At 42.2% G+C, this 24,020-nt stretch overlaps 1 protein-coding gene across 1 annotated transcript; it reads left to right on the forward strand.

Moving 5' to 3' along the window:
* On the forward strand, positions 1-24,020 carry gnb1l (guanine nucleotide binding protein (G protein), beta polypeptide 1-like). The gene is made up of 7 exons (XM_041042107.1): positions 1-82; positions 6,077-6,248; positions 6,802-6,927; positions 7,039-7,201; positions 10,341-10,433; positions 16,304-16,519; positions 23,018-24,020. The coding sequence occupies exons 2-7, from the start codon at positions 6,139-6,141 to the stop codon at positions 23,294-23,296; spliced, it is 987 nt and encodes a 328-aa protein (XP_040898041.1). The 5' UTR covers positions 1-82; positions 6,077-6,138; the 3' UTR covers positions 23,297-24,020.

Raw genomic sequence — 24,020 nt, forward strand, 5'->3', positions numbered from 1 at the left:
CGCATGTTTTGTATCCTACTCTGCAAAGCTGACTGACTGAGACTTTCTGAGAACTGCTAAGGTGCCGGTGTCTCTCTGAATGGTATTTTATCAAGTCTTCTTAAAGCCAATGTCACTATAGTGACCATATTGTACCGAGAGTTGACATTCTTAAAAGTTATGATAAAGTATCTGAGTTGTTCCTGGTGTTGTAGGTCATTGCTAGCTTGTTGCTAACCTTCTTTTTGAAATTAACATCTCTAAACTGACCGTTTGACTTCAGTTAACTGTTTAAAGATACAAACTGCAGTGTTTCTTTTTCTGTTTTCAGCCCAGCATGTTACTTAATGCTTTGGCTTCAAAATGGCTCTGAACACCCTGATAAATTCCACTCTCATGGAGGAACGAAAACTACCAAACTCCATTCAAAACTCTACCTTTTTTAACGTCAGTATAGTATAGATTCATGACCCGAAGGCTACACTACACATGAGAAATAAATGAAAGTTCCAGCAGAATATACTTTAGAGGGTGGCACTGAAGGCTGTTTTTTTTTATTTTAAAGGTACTTGTGGATCAAATGTATGATGCCTCTCATATTACTAAAGGTCAGTGACATAAAAATGCATGCAAAGTTTTGGCCACCACAGGGCAAATTATATATTTAGTGGATTTTTGTCGTGTAAAGAAGTAAATACAACCCCAGCCCCCTTAATTAATCCATCCAAGAACGTTTTGTATTGCCTTCTCCCACATACTCTTTTCCTTAAATATAAAGTTCTGTTACAGCTAGTCCCGAGACATTTTATGAACTTGTTTATGGACGGTCACACCAGATTTCATTCCTAAATCATATGGAAGATATTGTATGTAGTTTGCAGATGATTTTGCACACGACTGTACAAGTGTCTGCCAACATTAGATAAAGCAAGATTAGGCATTGAAAGAAGCATTTTATTTTCTCTTGACCTTCTGCACACACTGTTAATGAAGGGTGGCACACATATCCTATGGTTGTCTGTCAAGTGTATTTTTAAGCAGATCCAAGTCCAGATGCAGTTTTAAAAATTCTAAGTATTTTCTATTTTTTCTATTATATTAAAATAGTCAGTTTAAAGGATTATGCAGCTTTGGTGGATGTATGCATTCTGTGAGTGCTGTTCAGTTGTGAAATTGATCATGAGGCTCCTATATCCCGTTCACTGTATCTTTCCATGATAATGCACAAAATTGCAACTTAGATTTGTACTAGTTTTAGTTTTGTTCAGCTTGCCTAATTATAAGAGCTTTTTAAATTTGGTAGGAGAAAATCAGACTGATCTCTGTAAGCTGTTCACCATGTAGAAATAGTTAGCACTCCGCAGTCACTTGTCACACCCCTGAAGATGACTGACAGTTTTAAGACTGGGGCCTGAGCTGATTGACAAAGTGTAACCTCTTGTTGTTTTCCTTGTTCTATATCCCCTGTTGCTTGATGTCCTTTTGGGATTACAGCAGCATCGACTTGTTTTCATGTCTTTGCCGTATGGACAGCAAAGTCCCCACAGATCCGAAAAGCCATCACACCCAAAATGTGTGGAGATGATGACATATGATGACACTTGAGCTGTCGACCCTCTTGTGTTCCTTTATCCTTGAGTGTCCAGGCAAATGACCTCATGGAGGAAATGGGTGATAATGCAAACAGATAAGACTCTTGGTACCTGTTGACCACAGTCAGGACCTCCTAAATCAGGACCCCCTGACACAGTGCTCCATCAGTGCCTGCCTCAATGACACCCACAAGGCATTGAGCTCTTATCTGCAATGGCCCCTGCTTAGCATTCACGCCATTCACGCGAACAATGCCACCTCTTCCCGCTCATTGGATCTGTGACTGACAGTGGGTGTTGGTGCACTTGTGTCTGACTTCAGCCTCTATCTGACACTGAACTGTTTATCCAGTCCAGATACTCCCTCCAAGACACAATAAAGGGCGTGTGTCTTCCTCACCACTTCCTCTGTTGTTTGTCTAACTGGACTTTTATAATGGACCTCGTTCTCTATTTGGCACGTTGGTTTCCTCCGTAGAGGGATCTGGATTATTGGTGGAAGGTTAGGGCAGAAAGGCTGACTAATGGTTGCAGAGCCAGCTCACCATCCACCCTCTGACCAGCCAGTGAGGTGGAAGTGCCTTCTCGGCGAGACAGAGAAAAGCAGGGAAATAACAGATAAGACTGCTGCCTGTGATAAACAGCAGAATGACTAATAGCTGAGGTATGAGTTAAAGTTTGCTGGCAGAGATGTTACAGAAAAAAAATACTGTTGGTTCAATAGCTTATAAAGTTGGCTTTTCACTGGCAGAGCTATCTAGAATGCAGCTTTTGAGCTATGTGTAATCTACTTTCAGTTTTCATCATGCAGCTCAGATCTCATATTTGACGAGGCTGGTATCAGGGGATCTTGCCTCCATAATGGCTCCTGTGAAGTTGGGGCATTATAAAGCTTCTATAATAAACTCCTGTGATCAGTATATCCCTCCCTCCCTGCTCTTATTTATGAATGGCAGAATTTGACAAGGGGGCAGCTCAGGTGGGTAGCTGCCGATCACATGATACCAAAGAGCTAAGCGAGGAATGTGGACAGGACTCCCCCCTCACCTCTGCTCAAAAAAAGAAAAAACCCAAAAAACTTTGATGCCCCATATCATAACGAATACCCTTCTCTGTCCCCTCCCTTCTCAAGCGCTCATATGTGCAGCAATGCCGAGGAGGGGAATGGGTGCTGCAGTCGAAGGGGTGGGGGGCTGGGGGGTACAGATAGTGGCTGCGTTTGATCTGAAGGTCGCCAGCCCCTTGCTGGTGTTGAGAGATCCCTGGCGAACGAGGCTGGCTCTTATTTAATAACATGAAGGGGAAGCGGACCTTTCTCTCATAATTAGGCCTAATTACCCAGTAGGTGTGGACAGACAGCCCAAGAAGAGACAAACTGCCTTTATCCATGGACTTAGAGTCAGATTACCTCGAGCTGTCTTATCTGTTACAGGGCCAGCAGGAGCCTCAATCCTCCTCTTTTGCCTCTTCCCACTGGCTCCCATATTCAGCTCAGGTATATTAATCAGTCAGTGTGATTTATAATGCCCCGTCCACGACACACAGGTTTAATTAGGCCTAGCTTGTTACCCCGTGCTGGAATATCTGAGATCTTCCTGTGAACATGTTAAATGTTCACTTTATGAAAACTTAACAGACTCACTAAACTGCAGGGGGCTGAGAATTTTGGAGATTTAAAGAGAACAAGGTACTCATCCTCGAGGATCACATCTGCCTCAGGGAGCTTTGCATTTACTAGAGATGTGTTTTTATATCAAACATACAAGGTTGACAAGTGACTGGCTTGATTGTTTGTTCGTCTGCCTCTCTCTGTTAGCAGAGAGCAATTTAAGGGTCCTTGCAAATAGATTTGAGTGACATCCTGCCACCGTGTTGTTTGTTTACAGTATCTGTCTCTCCCTTCCTGAGCTGCCTGGATGTTTGTATTTGGGTTTGTGGGCGACTCACATGTAGCCATCACAACAGAGCCATTGTTGGGGGCAATTCAGCGCCTGCAAATTCTGACGCCTTAAAAAACAGAAGGAGCAGTTCACTGAGAAAATAGTGGCGGGTAAAAGTGGCCATTATGCTCATCTTCCAGATGCAGGTTTGGTTTGGCAGTCCTCGAGCCCTGTAAAGTGACATCTCCATCACTGTCCCCTAGTATTGTCTTTGCCTGACAGCAAGCTGTGATTACCAGTGGAAAGTTTTACAGCTTCTGGTCTAGAGACAATGAAAACAGACAGTTTCAGGCTGCCGTGTCCATGAGTCACAGCTCCATGGAGGCCTGCTGCTAGAGGACAATAAGGGACGCTTAATCCACCTGTTATCAGGGTGAGCTTCCCCCTGTCAAGCACGCACACAGGCACAGGACTCTGGCTCAGGAATGCAGCCTTACCCACCCATTTACAGGCGGACGAACTTAACTGATGGACCCTCAGAGAAACACTGATGACGGTTTTTGCCATTTTCTTCATACCACACAAAAACAAGTTTGTACACTTGTCGGCTAAAGGGTTTCCTGTTGGTTTGGTTCAGAGATTTGTGGGATATTTAATGCTCGAGATCTTAAGCAAACAGCCATATACTTTGAACCATTCCAAATAGAAACCAAATGGTCATTTTATATATTGGGAGGTACTGCATGTACTGTGTTTTCCATGGTGAAAAATGCTCCGTTTTGCTCCTGCAAACACACAGAATGCATCTCTATAGTATTAAATTCATAGTGAAGCTGATGAGTTGACTGCGTTGAGTCCCTCAGACTGCAGCGTTGTATCCTTAATTAGGCAGGCTGGTCAGAGATCCATCTCTCCGCTTCACAGGTTCACATGGACAATTTAACCACTAACCTCCTGAAATGAGCTGCTCCTGAATGCCTCGGGGTCCAGTTTCAGTGTCTGCTGATTGCAGGGGGCAAGGGTTATGATAAGTAAAAAGGGAGGGGCTGGGGGGTATCTTTAAGACCTGGAAAACCTGCTGAATGCATTTCCTTTCTTATAAAACATTTCCAAACATTTTTTTTCAAAGTTTAAAATCTTGCATTATTTACATGTTAGCTAGCTATCAGTTCACTTTGCATTATGTCTTTGCATGTTACCACAGTGGACTGCTGATCAGCAGTATAGCATGAAAGAGGTGACAGGAATCAGAATCAGTTTTATTGGCCAAGTTTGTGCACACAAACAAGGAATTTGACAAAATGTGCATCATGTCACCTGTGTGTGCTTTAAGATAAATGCTAATATGCGGATGTTTTGAAACTATGTTTGCCATGTTCACCATCTTAGCTTAGTGTGTTAGCATATGGTGGCACTAGAGGAAAACCCAGGGGATCACCAAAGTCAGCAGGATTCATCCTCTGGGGATCATGAAAATCTGTACCATCCAATAGTGAACTTGTCTTTAAAAACATTGCTCCAAGCGCTACTAGGGATCAGAGACTCCAGGGTATTTGTAAGGTGGAGGCAGCATAACTACTTTACTTCTAAAGAATTGCTGATGCTGGTGTTTTTGGAAAAGTCACATTTAAGATTTATTCTTATGTAGAGAAGGCGAACAAGTTATTGCAGATGACTGGGTAGAAAAATTATTTCAGCCTGGCAAGAGAGGAATTTACTTGCTAGCCTCGGGGGTGTCTGCCAGTGAAACCAGCAAGCCGTGTTATTTAAATTGTTAGGTTAATTGCTCACTTTTACTTGAGTGGGTTGTTAATATCAGTGTCGTTGTCCATTGTTTCTCATAACACTGAGTAAGCAGGATACTGAATATTAAACCTCCTGTGGAATAGAAAGGGATTAAGCAGCTAAGAAAATGGTTGAATAGATGGATATTAGCTATCTGAAGCCAGACACTCACATGTGACTTCACTGCAGCTTAATGTTGATGCATTATTTCCTTGCAGCATACCTGCGGTCGGTTGGGTTTCCTCAGCTACCCGGCCTACAAACGACATAAAAGCCTGAGCTCTTACCTCTGCCTTTGGGACAACGGCTGTTGATCACAAGAGGAGTGAGAAGCTTGAGTCTCCGTCTGTTTACTGTAATTAAGCTGTCAGAGGTTGTGATTTATGACGTATTGAGTAAGAGAGGTGTTATCACGTAGAGTAGAAAGAGGAGGACGGAGAAAGCAGGAGAGAGGGAGAGAGCCACAGGGTTTGTAGCTACTAACAATGGAAAAAATAGAGACAGTGCATTAAACACAACTGTCTGCTGCGTGGAAGAGAAAGGCTCCAAGGCAAAATGGAGCTGCTCTCTGCCTGTGCTCTGTGTTTGTGCAAAAACAAAATGAGATGGTTTCTGTAGATATTGGTTGTTAGACTTACTGTTAACTTTTATCGTATTGTAGAGCCAAATGATTGTAGTGGAACATTTATCACTCCTGCTTGAGTGACATAGTGTCCTCAAAGGTTTTTGTTGGAGTAATACTGACTGAACCTCAGACTGCGTTTGCTGCTTTTCCGCTTCTTCAAATCAGTCACAGAAGTCACTCATATCGTAACTCACTTTTCCTGTCTTCTGTTCCAGTGGATGTAATGATGCCCGTTTGCCACCTCCTTGCATCTGTACATTGATTGCATGACTCAGGGATGTCTCGTCCCACTCCACCCCCCATCTACACCCTGAGGGGGGCTGGCGGGCCCCTCAACACCCTCCACTTTAGCTGCCGTGGGGGGGGCACTCCCCTCCTATTTTCCGGGTGAGTCATTTATCTCAATATTCATATTTTGACGCTTCATCTCGCTCAAACAGTGGAGATTTGTTTTTGTTTATGTCTTTCTCTTTTTGTTATGAGTATATTAGGGAATTTTACTAATTAACTGCCTCACCATGTCCATCATAAGAGACATATACTTGTCAACTGGTTTGTTTTATTGCAAGTGATATGTAGCAAGAGTTTTGATGTCATTTTGGTATTTGTTTTTTTTTTAAACCAGAGCAAATCTGATCATGTTTGTTATTTTCTTTGTGTATGTATGGGTGAGAGTAGGGCAGTGATGAACAGAGGTGGGTAGAGTAGCCTAAAATTGTACTCAAGTAAGAGTAGCGTTACAAAATAATATTACTCAAGTAAAAGTAAAAAGTATGGTGCAGTAAAGCTACTCTGAAGTGATTTTTTTTCAAAAAGTTACTCAGGTAAATGTAACGGAGTATATGTAACTCGTTACTACCCACCTCTGGTGATGAGTGATGCGTTGTACTGTATGAGTAATGTAAACATCCTTCATAAAGTATCCCGTTGGGTTTTGCAGATCAGGGAAGGGTGCCATCCATATCTGGAACCTGAACAGCAGGAGGGCTGAGAAGATTGTAGAAGGTCATTCTGGTAGCTCGGTCACCTGGGTCAGCACGCTGCAGTCGACAGATGCCCTCATCAGGTCAGGATAGCTGATGCCTTAGTTGTAGCTCTCTGATAAGGTTCTCACTTTGTTTAACTTCTCTCTAAGCACATATGTGCATTGCTATGAAAAATCCCTTTTTCTTTACAGTCAGGGACGGGACATGCAGGTCTGTCTGTGGGACCTGAGAGAAGGCCGTAGTGAGGTGGTGGACTCTGTGTGGACCGGCAGCGTTGGATTCTGTCAGTGCTCCCTGCTGGAGACGAGTCCCGGAAAGTACCTGCTGGCCTTTGCTGGGCAACAGACAGAGGAGGTTAGAAATCAGGACTGTCTTTGTGAGTGTGAATGTGTCTGTGTCCGTGTGCTTTAGCCGACCTATGATTTAGTGACCAATGCAACTTGTACCCTGCCTCTCACCCAGTGCATGCTGGGATGTGCTCTCGCCCCCTGCAGCCCTGAAAGTGGGTAAGTGCATGTAAAAAAAAAAATGGATGGAGCGAATGTTTTTTTTATTCATGCAACATCACCAAAGCTGCAAGATTTCAGTGTTTTATCTAGAAGTTCACATTTGTACTTCTGCCAAAATGTTGCATTTTTAATTTTGAGTTAAGGGTTGTGGGTTTTATAAATGCCTCATTTTTAAGCTTTTGCTGTTTGTTAACCTTTAAATGTTTATGGAGGATGTTCCACTTTAATTGAGTGAATTTAACCAAGAAAACTCAAGATCAAAGCATCCACTGGCACATGTTGTTCTGTGTTCAGCAGGACGATAACATCTGGATTTATAGGCAGGTGGAGGTTGGATGGTAAATTGTTTAAACAGTCTGCCTTGAGTATAAAAACTGCTAACGTGTATGAACCTGACCAAACCTGCTGTTGCCAGTTTACTTGTTTGACGTTAAACATTGACACATATTTGTGGCTTTTAGTACTGTTTAGTAAGTTAGTAAGTCCCAAGTTTTTTTTGTCTTGTCATCTTTTCCTATTGCAGTTCTGCTTTCATCTTTTGCGTGTGATCTGATTCATCAATGTGAAATGGCTTGAATTCAATCAGGTGTCGAAGATAATATTTTTAGCTGATCGTCACTGAATGTGTCATGACTCAATGTGACATGGGAACATTGAGTTTGCTGCCAGAAGCTGTCAAACAGCAATCTAAACAGCATCATTAACAAACCAGCCATCTCATGAGTCACCGGGCTCATTTCAAGCTATAGGAACTTAATACCAGCCACCAGCTAAATGTCGGTTAATTCTGGCTGTGGCTAGTAACATGCCATTCATTGAATGCTTTTGTTTGAAGAAGCTAATGGCCCTGTGAAGGCCAAAGAAAACAAGTGTAACTGTGCTTTTTAGACGGTAACCAACAAAGGATGTTCCTGCTCCTAAAGCTTCTCAAAGTAGTCAGAGTGTGTGTTTGTCTGATGAGTTTCACAGGCTCGATTTGGTTGTGCACGGGAATGAAATCACGTTCTATCCGTCTCAAAGTTAATGCACAACACCCGCAAGTCTGTATGGCTTTGTGTGGGGCCAGTGTCTGAGTGGTGCAGCAGGATGGGGAGAGGGCAGCCAGCGATTCAGCCATCTTTTATTGCCTCTAGATTCATGTTACTTGTTCCACTGCGGAGGAGCCACACTTGAAAGGGACAGAGCGGTCACCTGATCCAGCCAAACGTGCCTCTGCTAACCCCAGTTCAGCAAGCCAGGCATCAGGGCGCCTGTGACTCCCAGCACCTCAATAATGCCATTGTCCCAACTGACACAGACAGACAGAAACACACACACACACACACACACACACACACACACACACACACACACACATCCAATAGAAAGGTAGACCAAAACAGGCGACAGCCGATTTTGTCTTCCCACCCCATTCCACAGACATCACTGGCCAAGACAGATGCTTATCATGTATCCACAAATCAAACACCCACATTAATTAATTCCCTCGAGAAACAATACATGTGTACTTGCCACAATATATGCACAATGGTATAAGCAGTGTGAAGGTAGGTTGATAGTAAGATAGGTAACCAAGAAAACAGACAACAGTTTCCTTATGAGCTATTTCAGGCGGTTTTAATGTTTACTGCTCACAGTGAGATTCCTGCCAGCAGATTGCTGCCATGGCAGAAACACTAATTAATAGTGTGGGTGTTTTATTTATGGGCAGTGTGATGCCACACAAGAACAGTGATCACCTGAGGCACAGAGAAGTCCTTAAAGGCCCTCTTTGTCAGGCACGCAGAGGTAAACATGCAGGACAGATGTGGCCTAGCGCTAAAATACAGATCACTCCCTTAAAGGGCTGTTTAATCTGAGGCCTAATGAGGATGAATATGTGGATCATCAGCACAGAGGAAGTCGAAGGAATGAGTTTTGGTAGTGATGTGGGTACACACACACAGGCACACACTTTATCACTGGCTTCATTAGGTTGTGTATTTTATCAGAATCAGTGCCAACGTGTGCAGGAAAACACCATTCATGTCGCAGGGTCAGACTTTAGCAGGATTTATTATAGACAGTGGGGCGGCTGCTTTGCACTGATGGATTGTGCTGTACTGCTGGTTGGAGGCACTCTGATCCACAGAGGTCCTGAACTACAATAAAAGATTTAGTCTGCAGCTTTGTTATTTAAATTCAGAAGACAAGCAAATCATGGCTTGGCAGACAGCTTGTAGACATATGCACAACTGCAGTATGTGTGTGTGTTTGTAACTGGGTCTTGATAATGAAAACAGATACATTGGAAGAAAAATACATTACGATATAAGAAGTAAAAGTGTAAAAAAATTTTTTTTGAAAGTGTGCCAGCTTGTGTCTTTAGGTATGCTTTCCAAGCTGTGAGGGTGGATGGGGGTAGAGCAGGGTGGCAAAGGATCACAGATGGGTTAAGCATAAGTACAGAACCAAGGGTGATACAAAGTACCTGAGCCGAAGCTGTGCAAAGCAGTTTAACATGCTGACACGGAAATCTGTAGGGATGGCAACATTGGACTGGAATATCTTAACAACTTGGATGGACTGCAAATCCATGTTTCCCAGTGGATGAAGCTGACTGAATGTGGTGATCTTCTGACTTTTAATCCAGCCACCACCAGATGGTCCAAGTTTTCACTTGTTTAGTTAAATATCTGCTAAATGGACTGGTACATTTTGTACAGACATTTCATGTTTCCCAGTAACTTTGGTGAGTTTTCATGTCTGAGTCTTCATTTCATGCTAGCACCAGGTCAGGATTTTAATTTGTCCAGTACCTTAGTTTATGATCAAATACCCATCAGCCTTAGCTCTACTTTACATTGCTGTTGTGAACAGGTTAGCATGCTGATGTTAGCTCAAAGACAAGCTGTGCCTTAGCACAGCCTCAGAGGGCTGCTAGCATAGATGTAGAAAGTGAACAGACCCAGCTATAAGATCTAATTGTCATGTGTTCTCTGCAGATCAAGATTGTTGAGCTGCCCAGTAAGACCCCAGTCTGCACCCTGGTACCAGACACAAAGCTGGGGATGGTCATGTGCGTCAAACTGTGGCAGGTAAGCACCAGGCAGTCCTCTCAAGTGCCTTTTTAACAGAAATTGTTGCTTTTTTTTTTTTTTTTTAACCTCAACCCTAAACAGCAGCCTTGTGTCCCTCTGTAACTGCATGTCAAGTTCATCGAGTTCACCTTGGCAGTCTCTATCAAAAGCAGAAGGTTCTCTACCTTCTCTCTCCTCTTGGTTTTAAATGGTAGTTTTTCTATACTTACCTGCTTCGCTCTGATTGGCCAGCTGCCCATAACAAGACGCAATAATAGAAAAGTCAACAAAAATGCACATGTGGGACGTGGCACATGATTTACAGCCCAACGACTCGTCCTGGGCCATTTTTCCAAGCGTTTCTTCTCAGCTGGCAGCGAGTCCCAGCACTGTAATTAGAGCGTTTGGAAGGGCTGGGGGTTCACAGCCATATATCAGCCTGCAGCGGTACATCCAATCTGATCCGAGCAAAAAGTTTGCGTTCTGTTTTGTAAATGCTGTCGAAAGTTTTATTTTCCAGCCATTAACGAGAGCCTGTAATTATTTTCATGGTTAATTATTAACTCTTTGGGTTTGGGGCTTTCGGGGAGGGACTGAGCCGGGCTTTTAGTCTTATGCAAGACTGTGGATGGTTTGAATAAATTTTATGGGCTGTGCAGTTTACGGGCAACAGAAATCAAAAGACAGCTTATCATTTTAAGGCCAGAGTGAGGCAAGATGCTGGCCTGTGCACATTCAGTCCCGTTTTCCTGTAATACTAATTAGAATAGCTTTAATAAGTCAAATACAAAAGCCATAAAAGTTGACATCGTGTTTGTGATATTATTATAGAGACATGTTAGAGTCTCACAGCGCCTGCTGACACTGTGTTTGTGTTTTTCTTTCTTTTCCTTTGATTTCACAGTTACACCCACCTTTCATCATCTGATTTATGAACCAATGCTGGCTCAGTGTTGAGTGCCAGGAAACATAATGATCAATTATATCATTATAAATTATATAATATCATTGTAATACAGCACAGGCAGCTGTCTGACTTCAAAGCCGAAGGGCCCAGGTGATTCTAAATCATTTCAGGCTGATTCCTCTCAAGGCCGAGGCATGTTCATCTGTTACACTGACTGGAGCGACTGGAGACATCTAAGCAGTGTGAAAAGACTGAAAACCCAGTGTGTACTGTAAACCCTCTCTCACACACTATGACATGCACACACACAGGATATTTAGAAACACATTCTGTCAGTCAGAAGAAAAAAAAGGTTCGTCTTGTCTTTCACATCAAATGCTCATATGCTGCCCACTGTTTTCCTTAACCTCACACAGCAGGAGGCAGCAGCTGACACCATCATCCCCTCTCTCCACCCCGTCTCTCTCTATCACACACACACTCCAGGAAGAAGCCACTGACAATTAACTCCTCTCTCTGTCTTTCCTCTCACCTTCCCCTCCCTCTTTTCCTCCCACCATTGAGACGAGAAGTGATTATCCTCCATTATTTCCAAGACAGACTCACCAACAGATTTATTGTCGGACTGTAAGCCCTCTCTGCTGGAGTTTATGGAACAAATTAAATGCAGTGTTAAACTTCACTTTCTTCTCAATTCAGCTTCCCTTCAACAAAATCCCACCCAGTCTTTAGTACAAATGCTGAGCTATGGCTAAAAGGTGACAGAGCTCGCTGTCTGATTTCTCTGTACCTCATTGGCTGTGAAGTGGTGAACAATACAGCAGCCGTCGTAGCTCCAGAAAGTATCTCCACATGTGGGTTTGACTTGTGCAGGGATGTAGGGCTTGGCTAGGGGGACAGTATTGATGTATGATGTGCAAGGCTTTTAATGTGAACAGAGGCTGGCGGGGAAAAGGAAATGTTCCTATACAGATATCCATCACTCTCAGCTCATCACCTTGCTGCCTCGTGGCCATGACATCATGGTGGACTGGGACAAAAACCGGAGGAAACGATTGGTTCCTTATGTTGAATCAGTGCCTGCCTGGGGCCTGTGGCGGCCACATCAGCAAACAAGCTGTTGGTCTCTTGGTTGTTGAGGATTTTTGAGGAACTTACCACATAAGGAAGTGACATGAAAGTGTTTACTGAATATAATAATGTATTCAGGATGTCACACACATATTTCTCTCCAGTTATATTCAGATTTTATTTATTTATTTATTGGTCCATTTATTTGACAGGGACAGTGCTTATGGATGTGTGCTGTGCACACATCCATAAGCACAAAAATGGATACACCTTAGATCACTTACATGGAGACTGGTATTTAACCAGTATGTGTTTGTGGGGGGCTGTGATATCAATTTGTGGCTGTATTTGAGCATTTATTTTTTTCATTTAACTAAAATAGTTCTAAATAAATATGGGGCTTCTGTAACAATAATGGAGTGCTTATGATAATAGTTAATGGCTTGATTTAGTGAAAACTTTATTGTCACTGACTTAACTTTTTAAAGTTCTTTCCCTCAGCTTGTCTAAAAGTTGCTCATTACACAAAACACAATAAGAACAAAATTGACTTTCAGAATTAAGATGCAGACAAATAGCAATAACATCGGAGTAGGTCAAGTTGGAAAACAACCTAATATTGTCATTTCATATCTATTAAGTCAAAGCCATAGACTGAACTGAACTGATGTAAGGCTGCAGCTCCCTTTCCTTCCCACTGTTAGAGCAATCATCTTCCACACACTAGAGAGAGAGAGTCTTTGTTCACACCAGCAATCTAATCTGCTCACAGTCACAGATATAAACTACCCTGTCTTAATGACAAATGTTAAACTTTTTAAGAATTATTTTCAAAATATTCAAATTATGTTCAATTTCTGGTGCAAAGGAAAACTCAGCTTGACTCAGTTTAATGGCTCCCAATAGAGGACGAGCATAAAAAGTGTATGTACTGTAAAAAAATCTATATACTTTGTTGCCAGGATCTGTTCATAGAATCAGAAATAGTGAAAACATGGGTTTGTATAAATCTAAAATTTCGAGTAAATTATGATTGATCAACAGAAAAGTAATTGGAAATTATTTTTGATAGTTGATTAAATGCTAAAGTCATTTTTAAGAAAGGACCTTGTTCTACCTTTGTCTTATATGATAGGAAAGCTGAATATCTGGGCTGTTGGTCAGACAAATCAAGCAATTTGGAGACAACACCTTGAGCTTTAGGATTTTTTTTGTAATGGATAAATTCTTTTTTCATAGACCAAACAATTAATGGAATAATTGAGAAAATTATCTTCAGATTTATCTATAATGAAAATCATTTACCTGCAACCCGTGCAAAAAGCTGGTTAGAGATAAATTCTGTCTGGATTTGTCTTACGGTTGGAAACTCTTTTCGTCTTTATTTGTTAGAGCCTGTTTTAGTCTCTCCATAGGCAACATCTTTGCATTGTTTGTTACCTCATGAGCAGGGAGAATTTATCCCTCTCTCCACCAAATGTGATTGGCTTAAAAGAAGAAGAGAAAAGGAAATAAATGAACAGAAGTGTGAAAGTCACTGGAGTTCTGACTCTTCTAGAGGCCACATTGATCATTTAACTGGACCATAGTGGTCTGAACAAAGTACCAGCGTGACCAGCAAACTGGAGGCATGTCAAAGGAACAGCCTACAGGCTTGAAATGGTTGAATTGTTAATAATGGTACTGGTTAAAATAACAGAATTACATCACAGATAACTGATCAAAATATATTTTAAGGCACATTATGTGCACAATTGCCTTGTCATTGTACTTCAGTGTGTTCCATAAATACAGCTATGAAAAAATGGCAGAGGTCACGTGACGTGTTAACAGCCATGCAGAGAAGGCCTAGCTTCATTGCTCTCTCCACTGGCCCTTTCTCTCCAACTAGCGTCCATCCATCTGTCTTTCCAGCTGTTCTTTGGTGATGAATCTCCTCCCAGAGCCCCAGCCCCACTCCAGCAGAGAGCCCTCTTGTAGAAAGGCCTGCGGAGGATATAATGAATTAGGTGTCTACCCAGGGTTCCCCGACCTTCGACCCATGACATCATCAATCAAGGAGGTCCTACACTTAAGTGAAACGGTGGGCCCCAAGCCTGGAACGCTTAGCCCGGGCCCTGCTGGCAAGCAGGGGCCACTGATTTTCACTTGTTTTTATTTGTTTTCATAATCCCTTAGTGTTCGTCCTGGGTGATGTGTTTGGAAGGAATACACGACTCTGTCTATAATTTGTTTAAAGCTGAAAGAAGAGAAATATAGAGCGTTAAGTGAGAAGAGGACTTTAAGATGGATGAATTAAATGGCAGACGTGGCCCCCTTGCACATATGGAAAAAATTTCTTTCCCTCCTTGGTTCTGCAGGGCACCGTGCTTTTTCTGGGGGCCTGATGGTGTTTTAAAGCAAAGGTACGAGTCAGTGCAAAGTATCCATCTTGGCTGGGAATTCATACGTCTTCTAAAAAGTTAAAATCATTGTTTGGGTACTAGGCATAGGTGGGTGTGAAAAGGTGTGGTCAAGGTAGCAAAAGACATGGTACGGGGAGGAATTGTAGGATTTCCAGAGAGCAGGATGGAGGTCAGATCAACCAGTTGTCCCTCCCTCCTCTTCTTTCACCCTTCCCTTCTCTATCTCCTTGAGTCCTTCCTTTCTTCCCTCCAGCAGTGTAAAGATATATGAGGCCTCCAGTTTTTATCAGTTCACCTTTATGTTCTTGTTACCTTAAGCGATTTACAAGCTCACTCTATCTCTCCACACAACTTCCCTCTTCCCATCTGATCACACTCATTTAGATGAAGATAGCAGGCACTGAGAAGTGACTCCCAGCACCAGTGGGATGGCGATGCTTGATCGTTCTTTTTAAATGTTATACTGTTAACTGTTCTTTTTTTTTGTATGAATAGAACAATTGTGCTTGATACTGTTGTTTTGTATATATTTACCAGAGGAAATGTGGTTTAGGATTTGTGTCTGATGCCTGTTTGTGCACCTGGTTTCATTTCATTTCATGCTATTTGAAAGATTTACTCTGATGGATTCACCAGTTGTAAACATTGTGGCTGGATCTGCAATATCCTGGGGTTAAATGAGGATGAATCAAGACTGTAGTGGGGTTTTTTTGTTTGTTTTGTTTTTTTTTGTACATTAGTTTGTCTTGATCTATGAAAATGTAAATGTAGAAATTACAGTTTTACTGTTTTATGTAATGTTGGGGGGTTAGACAGTTGGTCAACCAAAAGAAGCAATTTGAAAATGTTATGTAAACTAAATAAGTAATCTAATAATTAAAAAATAATAACTGATAAAGAAAATAAATTAGTTATGTTGCTGCAGTTCTAGTGTTGTCTAGACAATGTCTTTTATTTTTGTACTGTAAAATCTTTTTTATTTTTTTATTAGGTTTTTTTGTTGTAAAACTTGAAAAATAAAATGTGCAGCAGTAATATTAAGGATAAGTTACAATCTCAGGAAATGGACTGCAGATGTACAAATATAGAAAATTTGGAATGAATTGAAAATCATGGGGAAAAAAATCTAAATCCAAACTACACTTGATGAGAAACAGTATTTTTGCAATCATCTACTTCACTGTATTTTATATTTCTGTGTTCCGGCAGCGAGGTCTGTGGCTCAGTAATATAGATGAGGAGTAAAGTGAGGAGTGGTGTAATGGAGTGCTGGAAAGAGAGAGCAGCAGGCTGACGAATGGAGGCCACAGCGTTCCTCCGAGTGTCAGCGGGAGCTTCCAGGATGATAACCTCTGCTCTGCTCAGCTTCCAGCATCAGGCAGCGGTTTGTGTGGTTTTTACTACATGGCTCTCATCTCACATCTTACCTCACACTGCTCTTTGTGCTCTCTCTTCCCATCTTGCTGTCCCTCCTCCTCTCTCTTATCGGCCTCCCTTACTTGCAGCCAGACCCGGGTCCCGGGCCTCTCCTGTTGGCTGGATACGAGGACGGCTCCCTGTTGCTGTGGGACGTAACCCAGAGGTCCAAGCTGAGCCAAGCCAAAGCCCACCCTGAACCTGTCATGTGCCTGACCTTTGACACCAAGCGTCTGAGGGGCATATCGGGCTCCTCTGAGAAGACACTCTCCTCCTGGATGCTGGACAGACAGAACAACCTGCAGGTCAGCACAGGACAGGCTCAGAGAGCGTAGTAGTGTTTAAGTTATTTTATAATTAATTTTTTTGTCTGAGGAACCCCCACGGCCCCGTCAGAGGAACTAAAATACCTCTTCACTGGCACCACCCATCATGTTCCAGATTTGAATTCATATTAAACTGGTTGTTACTTAAAACTGTTAATATGACAGTTATTAATACACAGTGCAGTGTACTAAAATTCCTGTGGAAGCAGAGTGAACAGTGGATAATATTTCAGTACAATTGAACTGAAGTGTAGGTTGAATCGGGGCATTTCAACCATTTATAAATTACTTTCAGCTACCTGTTTCAACCATTAAAACATTACTTGTACTTTTCTTTTAAAACCATTTATCTGTTACTTATAGTTTTTTCAGTTTTTCCAGTACTTTCAAACTGTTTATCTTTTAGGGAACAGTTTCCATTGTTTATTTCTTACTTTTAACTAAACATTTAAGCTATTTCTTCATTCTAGCATTATAGTTGTAACCATTACTGTTGGGTGACTGTTTGAACCATCTGTCCATTACTACATTACATTACTATAGTGCAAAATGTAGTGTTCAGGTGTTACAGATGACTCGGTGTGTATTTTTTTTAATCAAATGAAATCAGCTGTTTTGCCAGCTTCACTATAATTATTGTTGTCTTTATAGTCTTTCCAGGTTCTCATGGGCAATTGCAGAAATGCCCCCCTGGGGTACAAGTGCCCGTGTTTGGCTAACCATTATAATGTTCATGTGACCTACTGAAGTGTCTCCTGGTTAAGGTCCTGAACCCCTTACCTGCTAACTAATTGCACAAGCTAGTCAGCTAAATGCCATCAAATATTATGGAGATGGGAGGAGCGAAGTGTTGCCTTTCTCTGGGCTCTCTTAGAAAACATCAGGGGCCAGAGAGGAAGAGGCTCAGCGGGGCTCCGGGGGCCATAAATCAGCCGCTGGTTACATAGTGTTGGCAGGGCCAGGGGCCAAGGGCCAGGTTGGGGCTGTCACTCCAAAGTCTAACCACCCAGATACACTCTGACACTCAGTCATACATTAGGTCTGGGTAATAGAAATAGTTCTAGATAAAAAAAAGTGCATCACAAAATCCCCTTTTACTTATTACTGCATCGTAATGAAACAGAAATGTATCCGTGTTCACTTATCAGTAACTTTCCTCCTGAACAGGATGCTATCAAAATACTTACCTTCAAAACACAGCACATACAGGTTCTCACAAACACAAAAATACTTGGAAGTGGACCAGACTATCTTCTGCTGCACGAAATCAGATTTGTTCCATAATTTATTTTACATAACAGCCATCGCTTCAGAGACTTAACGCCTCATTTGAAGCTATATTTTCTCTTGATTTCATGAGCAAAAGGGAATGCTCCCATTTTTCAGCCAACCCCCATGAATCAGAGCCGAGGGGAACCTGAGGCTGATATAGGACACTCCTGCACAGTGAAGGGGTATTATTCTTTCCAAGGCTTTTTACAAATGAATGCTTGAATTAGAAATATTTGCAAAGCCTGTTTTTTTTCCACCCTGAAAATGCGTCTAGAAAAACACAAGAAGGATTTGATTCAATATACCAAAAACAGGAGAAGAGTGGTTATTTGGTTTATTTTGCTCAAGCAACAAAATATTGATTCAGCATGTAATCCAGGATGAGGATGACAGGAAAAAAGCACAAGGAGAAGGAAAGGATCCAACAGGGGCTTTTAAATTATCCTGAAGTGCAGCTCAGTGTGACGTCCAGACAGCTATCCTCAGTTCTTCCCACAAAAGTATTTTTGTGTGGCAGCAGTAAAGGGGTGGGGGGGGAGATGCCGGGTGGCGGACCCAGACCCTAGGTCCTGACGGACGACCCGTGAGAGGTAATAAAAATATCAAAACCTTGGAGGCCCCTTAACCAAACAAAAAACACATCTGCAGTAAAGGGAACAGTAGTTCACAGTGGGAGGCTGCAATAAAGGCTGAGGAGGCTATAAGTGCCACAGCATCCCACTTCCCACAAATTACCCCTGCGATACAGTCCAGTGTAGTGGAACTGGCTGGCAAGGCAGATAGATGCTTTTTGTGAAGTGGAGGGGAAACTGAATGTGACACAACACAGTGCAGTTATGATTTAGTGAAGCTGAAGGGCTGTGAAGTGAGCTTATCAAGGCCAGATAAAGACAGATAGCCTCAGGAATGGAGGTTAATGTATTACACATGGCTCCCAGAGGCCTTTATCTGCTGTTTGACCTGGCTGGCCTGAGATCTTTTCATAGTCATGAGGCATCATCTTCAGCACTTTTTTTTTTTTTCTACTTTCCTTCTAGCATGCATTTTTGGGAATGTGTCAGGGTGAGACTATGAGGGCGTGGGTGTTAGGGTTTACAAGCTGTTAAGCCAGATGGACATATATTTAGGCGGCCACTCAAATGTATTGACATGTGCCGTGACGGGTTGCTCCAGAAGAAAGAAAAAGACAGAGGTCATGGACTGGAGAAAGAGAAAGCAGGTATAGACAGAGGAAGATTAGCAGTGCAAATCAAGCATGGCTGACAGCAAGCTATTTCTGAGACTGATGACAGTTCTCTGCAGGTGAAACCCCTGGTCCTCATTTTTACTACAATGTAAAAATATACCCACTGTCTCCCTCAGTACTCACCTGCATGATGTCTTCTCTGAATTTTTGTACCTGTCAACCAGACCTGACGTGACCTGACTTTTGGGTCAGGTCACATCAGGCTCAAACTCAGTCTGCTATTGGACGAACGTGTGTCCAAGCCGGCTGTCATAAAAATTATGGCTCTTTTCACTGAATGACCCCCACACCCCCACCTTTCAGATGAGACTGCTGCTCACCTGTTTGACACATCCGTCTCCTGTCAGCCGGAACCAGACTCTGACAGGCAAGGTGACAAAAGGCTGTAATCTCCCCGCTGCTCGGTGTGATTCAGGGACAGGGTGTGTCAGAAATACCTGCAAAAAGCCTCCCAGCCGCTTGGCTCGAGTGAGTGAGTGAGCGATGATGGGACGTTTCAGTAGATCAGCGTGAACGCCAAGATTGGTGCCAAGACTGATGGGAAAGACACGGAGAAAAGTGTAGCAAGGCTTGAGTGAGATCTGCCAAGTGGATGCTCCTTTTGAACGTTTCCTCTGTCGGTGAGATGCTACAAGCGAGGATCCTGAAGTGAGCGTTTGTGTTGGATCTGTCATAGACCCACACCAAGTGTTGTGGGCCCAGCTGCTGAGCAGAGCTGGTAGCCTCCTGACAGCTGAGAAAGCTGGCGTTTAGGCAGCAAGCCTGCTGTGTGTGTCTGTGTGTCTGTGAATCTGTGTGTGTCTGCATGCTGGAACACAATCCAGGAAGGAGTGTTCAAACAACAACAAAAAAAAATGAACGATGAAGCCCAAAGACGGACTGCGTCTATGATGAGATAGTAAGGAAGCAATGGGAAGAAAAATGGGTGTCCAGTAAAACGAGCCAAGACTCCCTGGTTAGAGCTAATGGATTTCATTACAGATTGAGGCCTGGTTAATGCAGTGCTTCTTGGTATTCTCTCAGCAGTGGCGTAGCTCTCTCTGCTGCTGTGGAATTATAATTTAGACAATTTTCCTTTTTAAGAAAAAGAGAAACATTGTCAAAGGCTGCAACTAACTGTCATTTTTATTATCCATTCCTGTGCTGATTATTTTCTCAGTTCGCAGATTAGTCATTTAGTCTGTGAAATGTCATAAAGAGCAAAAAAAAATGCACATCATATTTTCCCAGGTGACGACTTCATGTTTGTCCAACTAACCGTCCAAAATCCAACGATAATCAATTTACTATAAAAGAAAACTTAACAAAGACTCACATTTGACAACCTGGAACCAATATATTTTTGGCGTATTTGCGTGTGCTTTCTTGCCCAGAGTTTGAGAAGACCAATACCACTTTCATGTCTGTACGGTAAATATGAAGCAGCTGGTTAGGTTGGTTTAGCACAAACACTGGAAACAGGGAAAAAGGTAGCCGTAGCATTGTCCAAAAATGTTGGAGCTATTTTTGATTTCCAGAATTTTGTTTAATTTTCTGTCAGTCAGCCAGTTGATTATCTCATCATTTTAACTCTGTTTTTACGATTGTCCTTTATCTATTCTGACCTAAAACTGATATTACAGACTCCTGGTGTGTGGGAAGAGGATTTGGGTTCTTCAGCAGATGATTGTGACTGGGATATTATGTGTTCAGAGCTAACTGGTTACCTGAGTAGTAATGAAATACATTTTAAAATAATGGCTTTAATCATACACAGATTTCCCCAGTGGAGCATAAAAAAATGAATCCCCAGTTGTTAAAGACCAGCTCTAAGTGTAAGCATGAAGATAGGACATATATGTGTTGTATATTTGATTGCTGCAATATATATATTTTTTTAATGGTCAGATGTTCTTCAAGAAATCAATAAGATACTGGGATCAACTCTTGGTTTTGACCTGAGTGCCTGTGTCCAAAGGACTCTTCCACCACTCCCTGTCAAGTTGTCCAAGGTTTGGTTGCTCCAAAGTCTTTTGTTCTCTGCTAGACATTGTGTACTATCACAGTGAATATCCAGTTAATAACATCCTCATGTGATAACATAATGGATCAGATCTACCGTCAGAATTCACACCAACAATGAATAATGATTTATTATGTTAAGTTATATTAATAATATTGAAATAATTGTACTATGTGGCTCTGACTAAAAGAATCAGCTCATGCTTGAATTTTTTTTTGACAAAAGAATCAATCCAAAAAGATTTATTGATTTTCAGAATTGATGATTATCGATGATTGATAAAATAATCAACTGACTGTTTCAGTACTGCTACTGTTAAGCACCACTGCTGCCTGAAATCACAGAGTAAACAGTGATCAGTGGAGCTTAGGAACCAGCATAGCTGCACATGAGCATCAGTAGTTTTAAATGATATCACAGGACAACAGTGTTTTTTCTCACCTCTTTTTCTTTGTTCTTCCTCAGACTGTAGAAAGTAAAAACAGTTACGGAGCCAGCCCTGCTCAGTGACCATTACTACATCATTAGCCATTTACTGCTTACAACTGACCCTTTAATGAAACAAATGTCTTTTCCTGACACAAACTATGGGAAGCAAAACAAACAAAAACAGACACTTAAAGCCATCATTATCAGGCCTGTAATGCAAACCAGATGGAGAGAGGTAGTGGCATACCAAATTCTTGAGGTAATAACAAAGGTCCAAACAATCTTTCACCCCCCAGGTCTCTTTGTATCAGTGTATCTGGCTTGTTTGGTCTATCCAACCACTGTCTGTTTCACACTAGTGGTACCAGCAGTGGTGCTTGTTTGATTAACCAAAAAAAAAAAAGAAAAGAAATCGCCTCACTGCCTGTTCTGAACTTCACTTTCTTACTCTGTTTTGATCAATGACATTCCTCGCTGTTCTCTCGCTCCCTTGCATTCCACTTTATCCACTTGGGCTATGAGTACCTGGCTTATATTTTCCACATGCAGCTTGTGGATGGTTCCCTCCCGGAACAGGAGCACGCAGATAAATTCTCCACCGTCTCCTCCCATCCAAGGCCATTAGTCTCCCAAGACACAACTTATGAAGTCAATTTTACGCTGTCCAGTTTGATTTCAGCTCCCATATCCAGATGTTTATGTCCCATCTAGTGATCCAGCAGAGATCCTTACCCTGCAGGAAGAGCACGTTCGCTCCTCAGGAATGCCCACCAGCCCTTTAGATAGCGATCTTAGTCGCCATTCATTATAATATGTCAGAAAGTTGCCCCTTTAGAGAGATAGAAACAGTCCTTGGGACACTGTAGATCACAGGGAGAGAGCTGTGGCTAATCTTTAGCAGGCAGATGTTACAACAGTGTATTTATCGGGTCTCTTCTCCCGCTGACCAGACCTTTCAGTGTGAATGTAATTCATCAGAGGCGCTTAAAGCAACAAGGCCTCTGCAAACAAGCGTTTCAGCGAGATGGTCTCTTTCTCTCTCTCGCAAACTGTGACAAAGGTAACTCAAAGCCCTGTCGCACTTTAAGAATAGGCTTCCCTAACTCCAAACCAAATACTCACGGCCCTCGTGCTGTAATGTTTTGTGGCTGGTGATTGAGTCCCAGGCGTCTACGGCCAGGTTCAATAGACATCCAGCCTCACACTTGGACCTCAGTCATCAGATCAGCTGAGCTGGCTCTCCCCGTCATTGTTTGTGTTGGGCACAGTTTCTCAGACTTACTGACCTAATTAGTGTGTCTTATCATTTCTATTTGGTTTGAGATTTCTCTGACAAATACTACAGTGAAACTACTACTCAGCAGTAGCAGTAGTACTCAGCAGCCTTGGCCTTTATACAGTAAAATCAGTGCAGCAAAAATAAAAGTCATCGTGTGTGACAGTGCTTGTATTGTAAAGGTGTTTCAGATGCATGTTTCATACATGGTTCTGATACCTGCTGTTATTTTCTCATCCATCCCTTTTACAGCTCCAGGACTGTGTGACGTTGGTCAACCCTGGGGCTTCCCAGCTGTGTGTCAGGGAAGACGGTAAGCTCCTGGCGTCAGCGGGCTGGGACCATCGGGTGCGGTTATTCGGCTGGAAGAAGCTGCGACCCCTGGCAGTGCTTCAGTACCACACTGACATGGTGCTAAGCGTGGCCTTCTCGGACCACCAGGACCCCAGACAGAGACTGCTGGCTGCTGGGTCCAAGGACCAGAGGATCAGCCTGTGGTCAATATACAACGAGGGAGCCGACACTGGCTGAAGCTCTGAGCTCTGGGAAGATATACAGACTTTTACTCAGTACTGAATCAACTCCTCTCTAAAACATTTTTATGACCAAAACTGAACATTATAACCTTCAGGAAGGTTTTAATAGGATTTCTTTATTTTTCCACATAATTCAATATTTACTTTTGCATACAGATGTAACCTGATGCCGTGCTCTGTGCTGACTTATCTGATGGGAGATTTGCTCCAGTGAACCTGAATTTGAGGAATAGAACGCACCTGAGCGGCTATATAATCCTGTGTTGTTCTAATAGCAGGTCGAAGCTTAACACACAGGTCCCTGCAGCCTGACCTGAGCTGTGTTTGTCAAACAAGGTTAATCACAGCAGGATAGAAAGATGTTGGTTTAGCAAAGGTGCTGGTGTGCAGTTGTTCTCCTTGGTCAGCAAGTCATCTGCTTATGAGCTGATTTATTTTCCTACTTAGTACAGCTTCTTTGCAACTCAAAAAGATGAGAAAAACTTAAATAACATGCTTCTAACCATCAAGCTGAAGAATGGTAAAGAAGTGAAGTAAAAATTTTATTTCAACATTCTTTGTAAATGAGTAGTCAGACTATGAATAACTTCTACCTTCATGTTACATGTAGTGCTAAATACAGATGTCTTTTTTTAAAAATACTGACATTTGTCAAGAAGAAGGCCAGAGGTCTTGTTGTGAAAGTCCCAAAGAAAATAGAGAGGTGTTGTTTTTCTGTC

The sequence above is a fragment of the Toxotes jaculatrix genome, chromosome 7 (genome assembly GCF_017976425.1).
Source record: "Toxotes jaculatrix isolate fToxJac2 chromosome 7, fToxJac2.pri, whole genome shotgun sequence".
Lineage (NCBI taxonomy): Eukaryota > Metazoa > Chordata > Actinopteri > Toxotidae > Toxotes > Toxotes jaculatrix.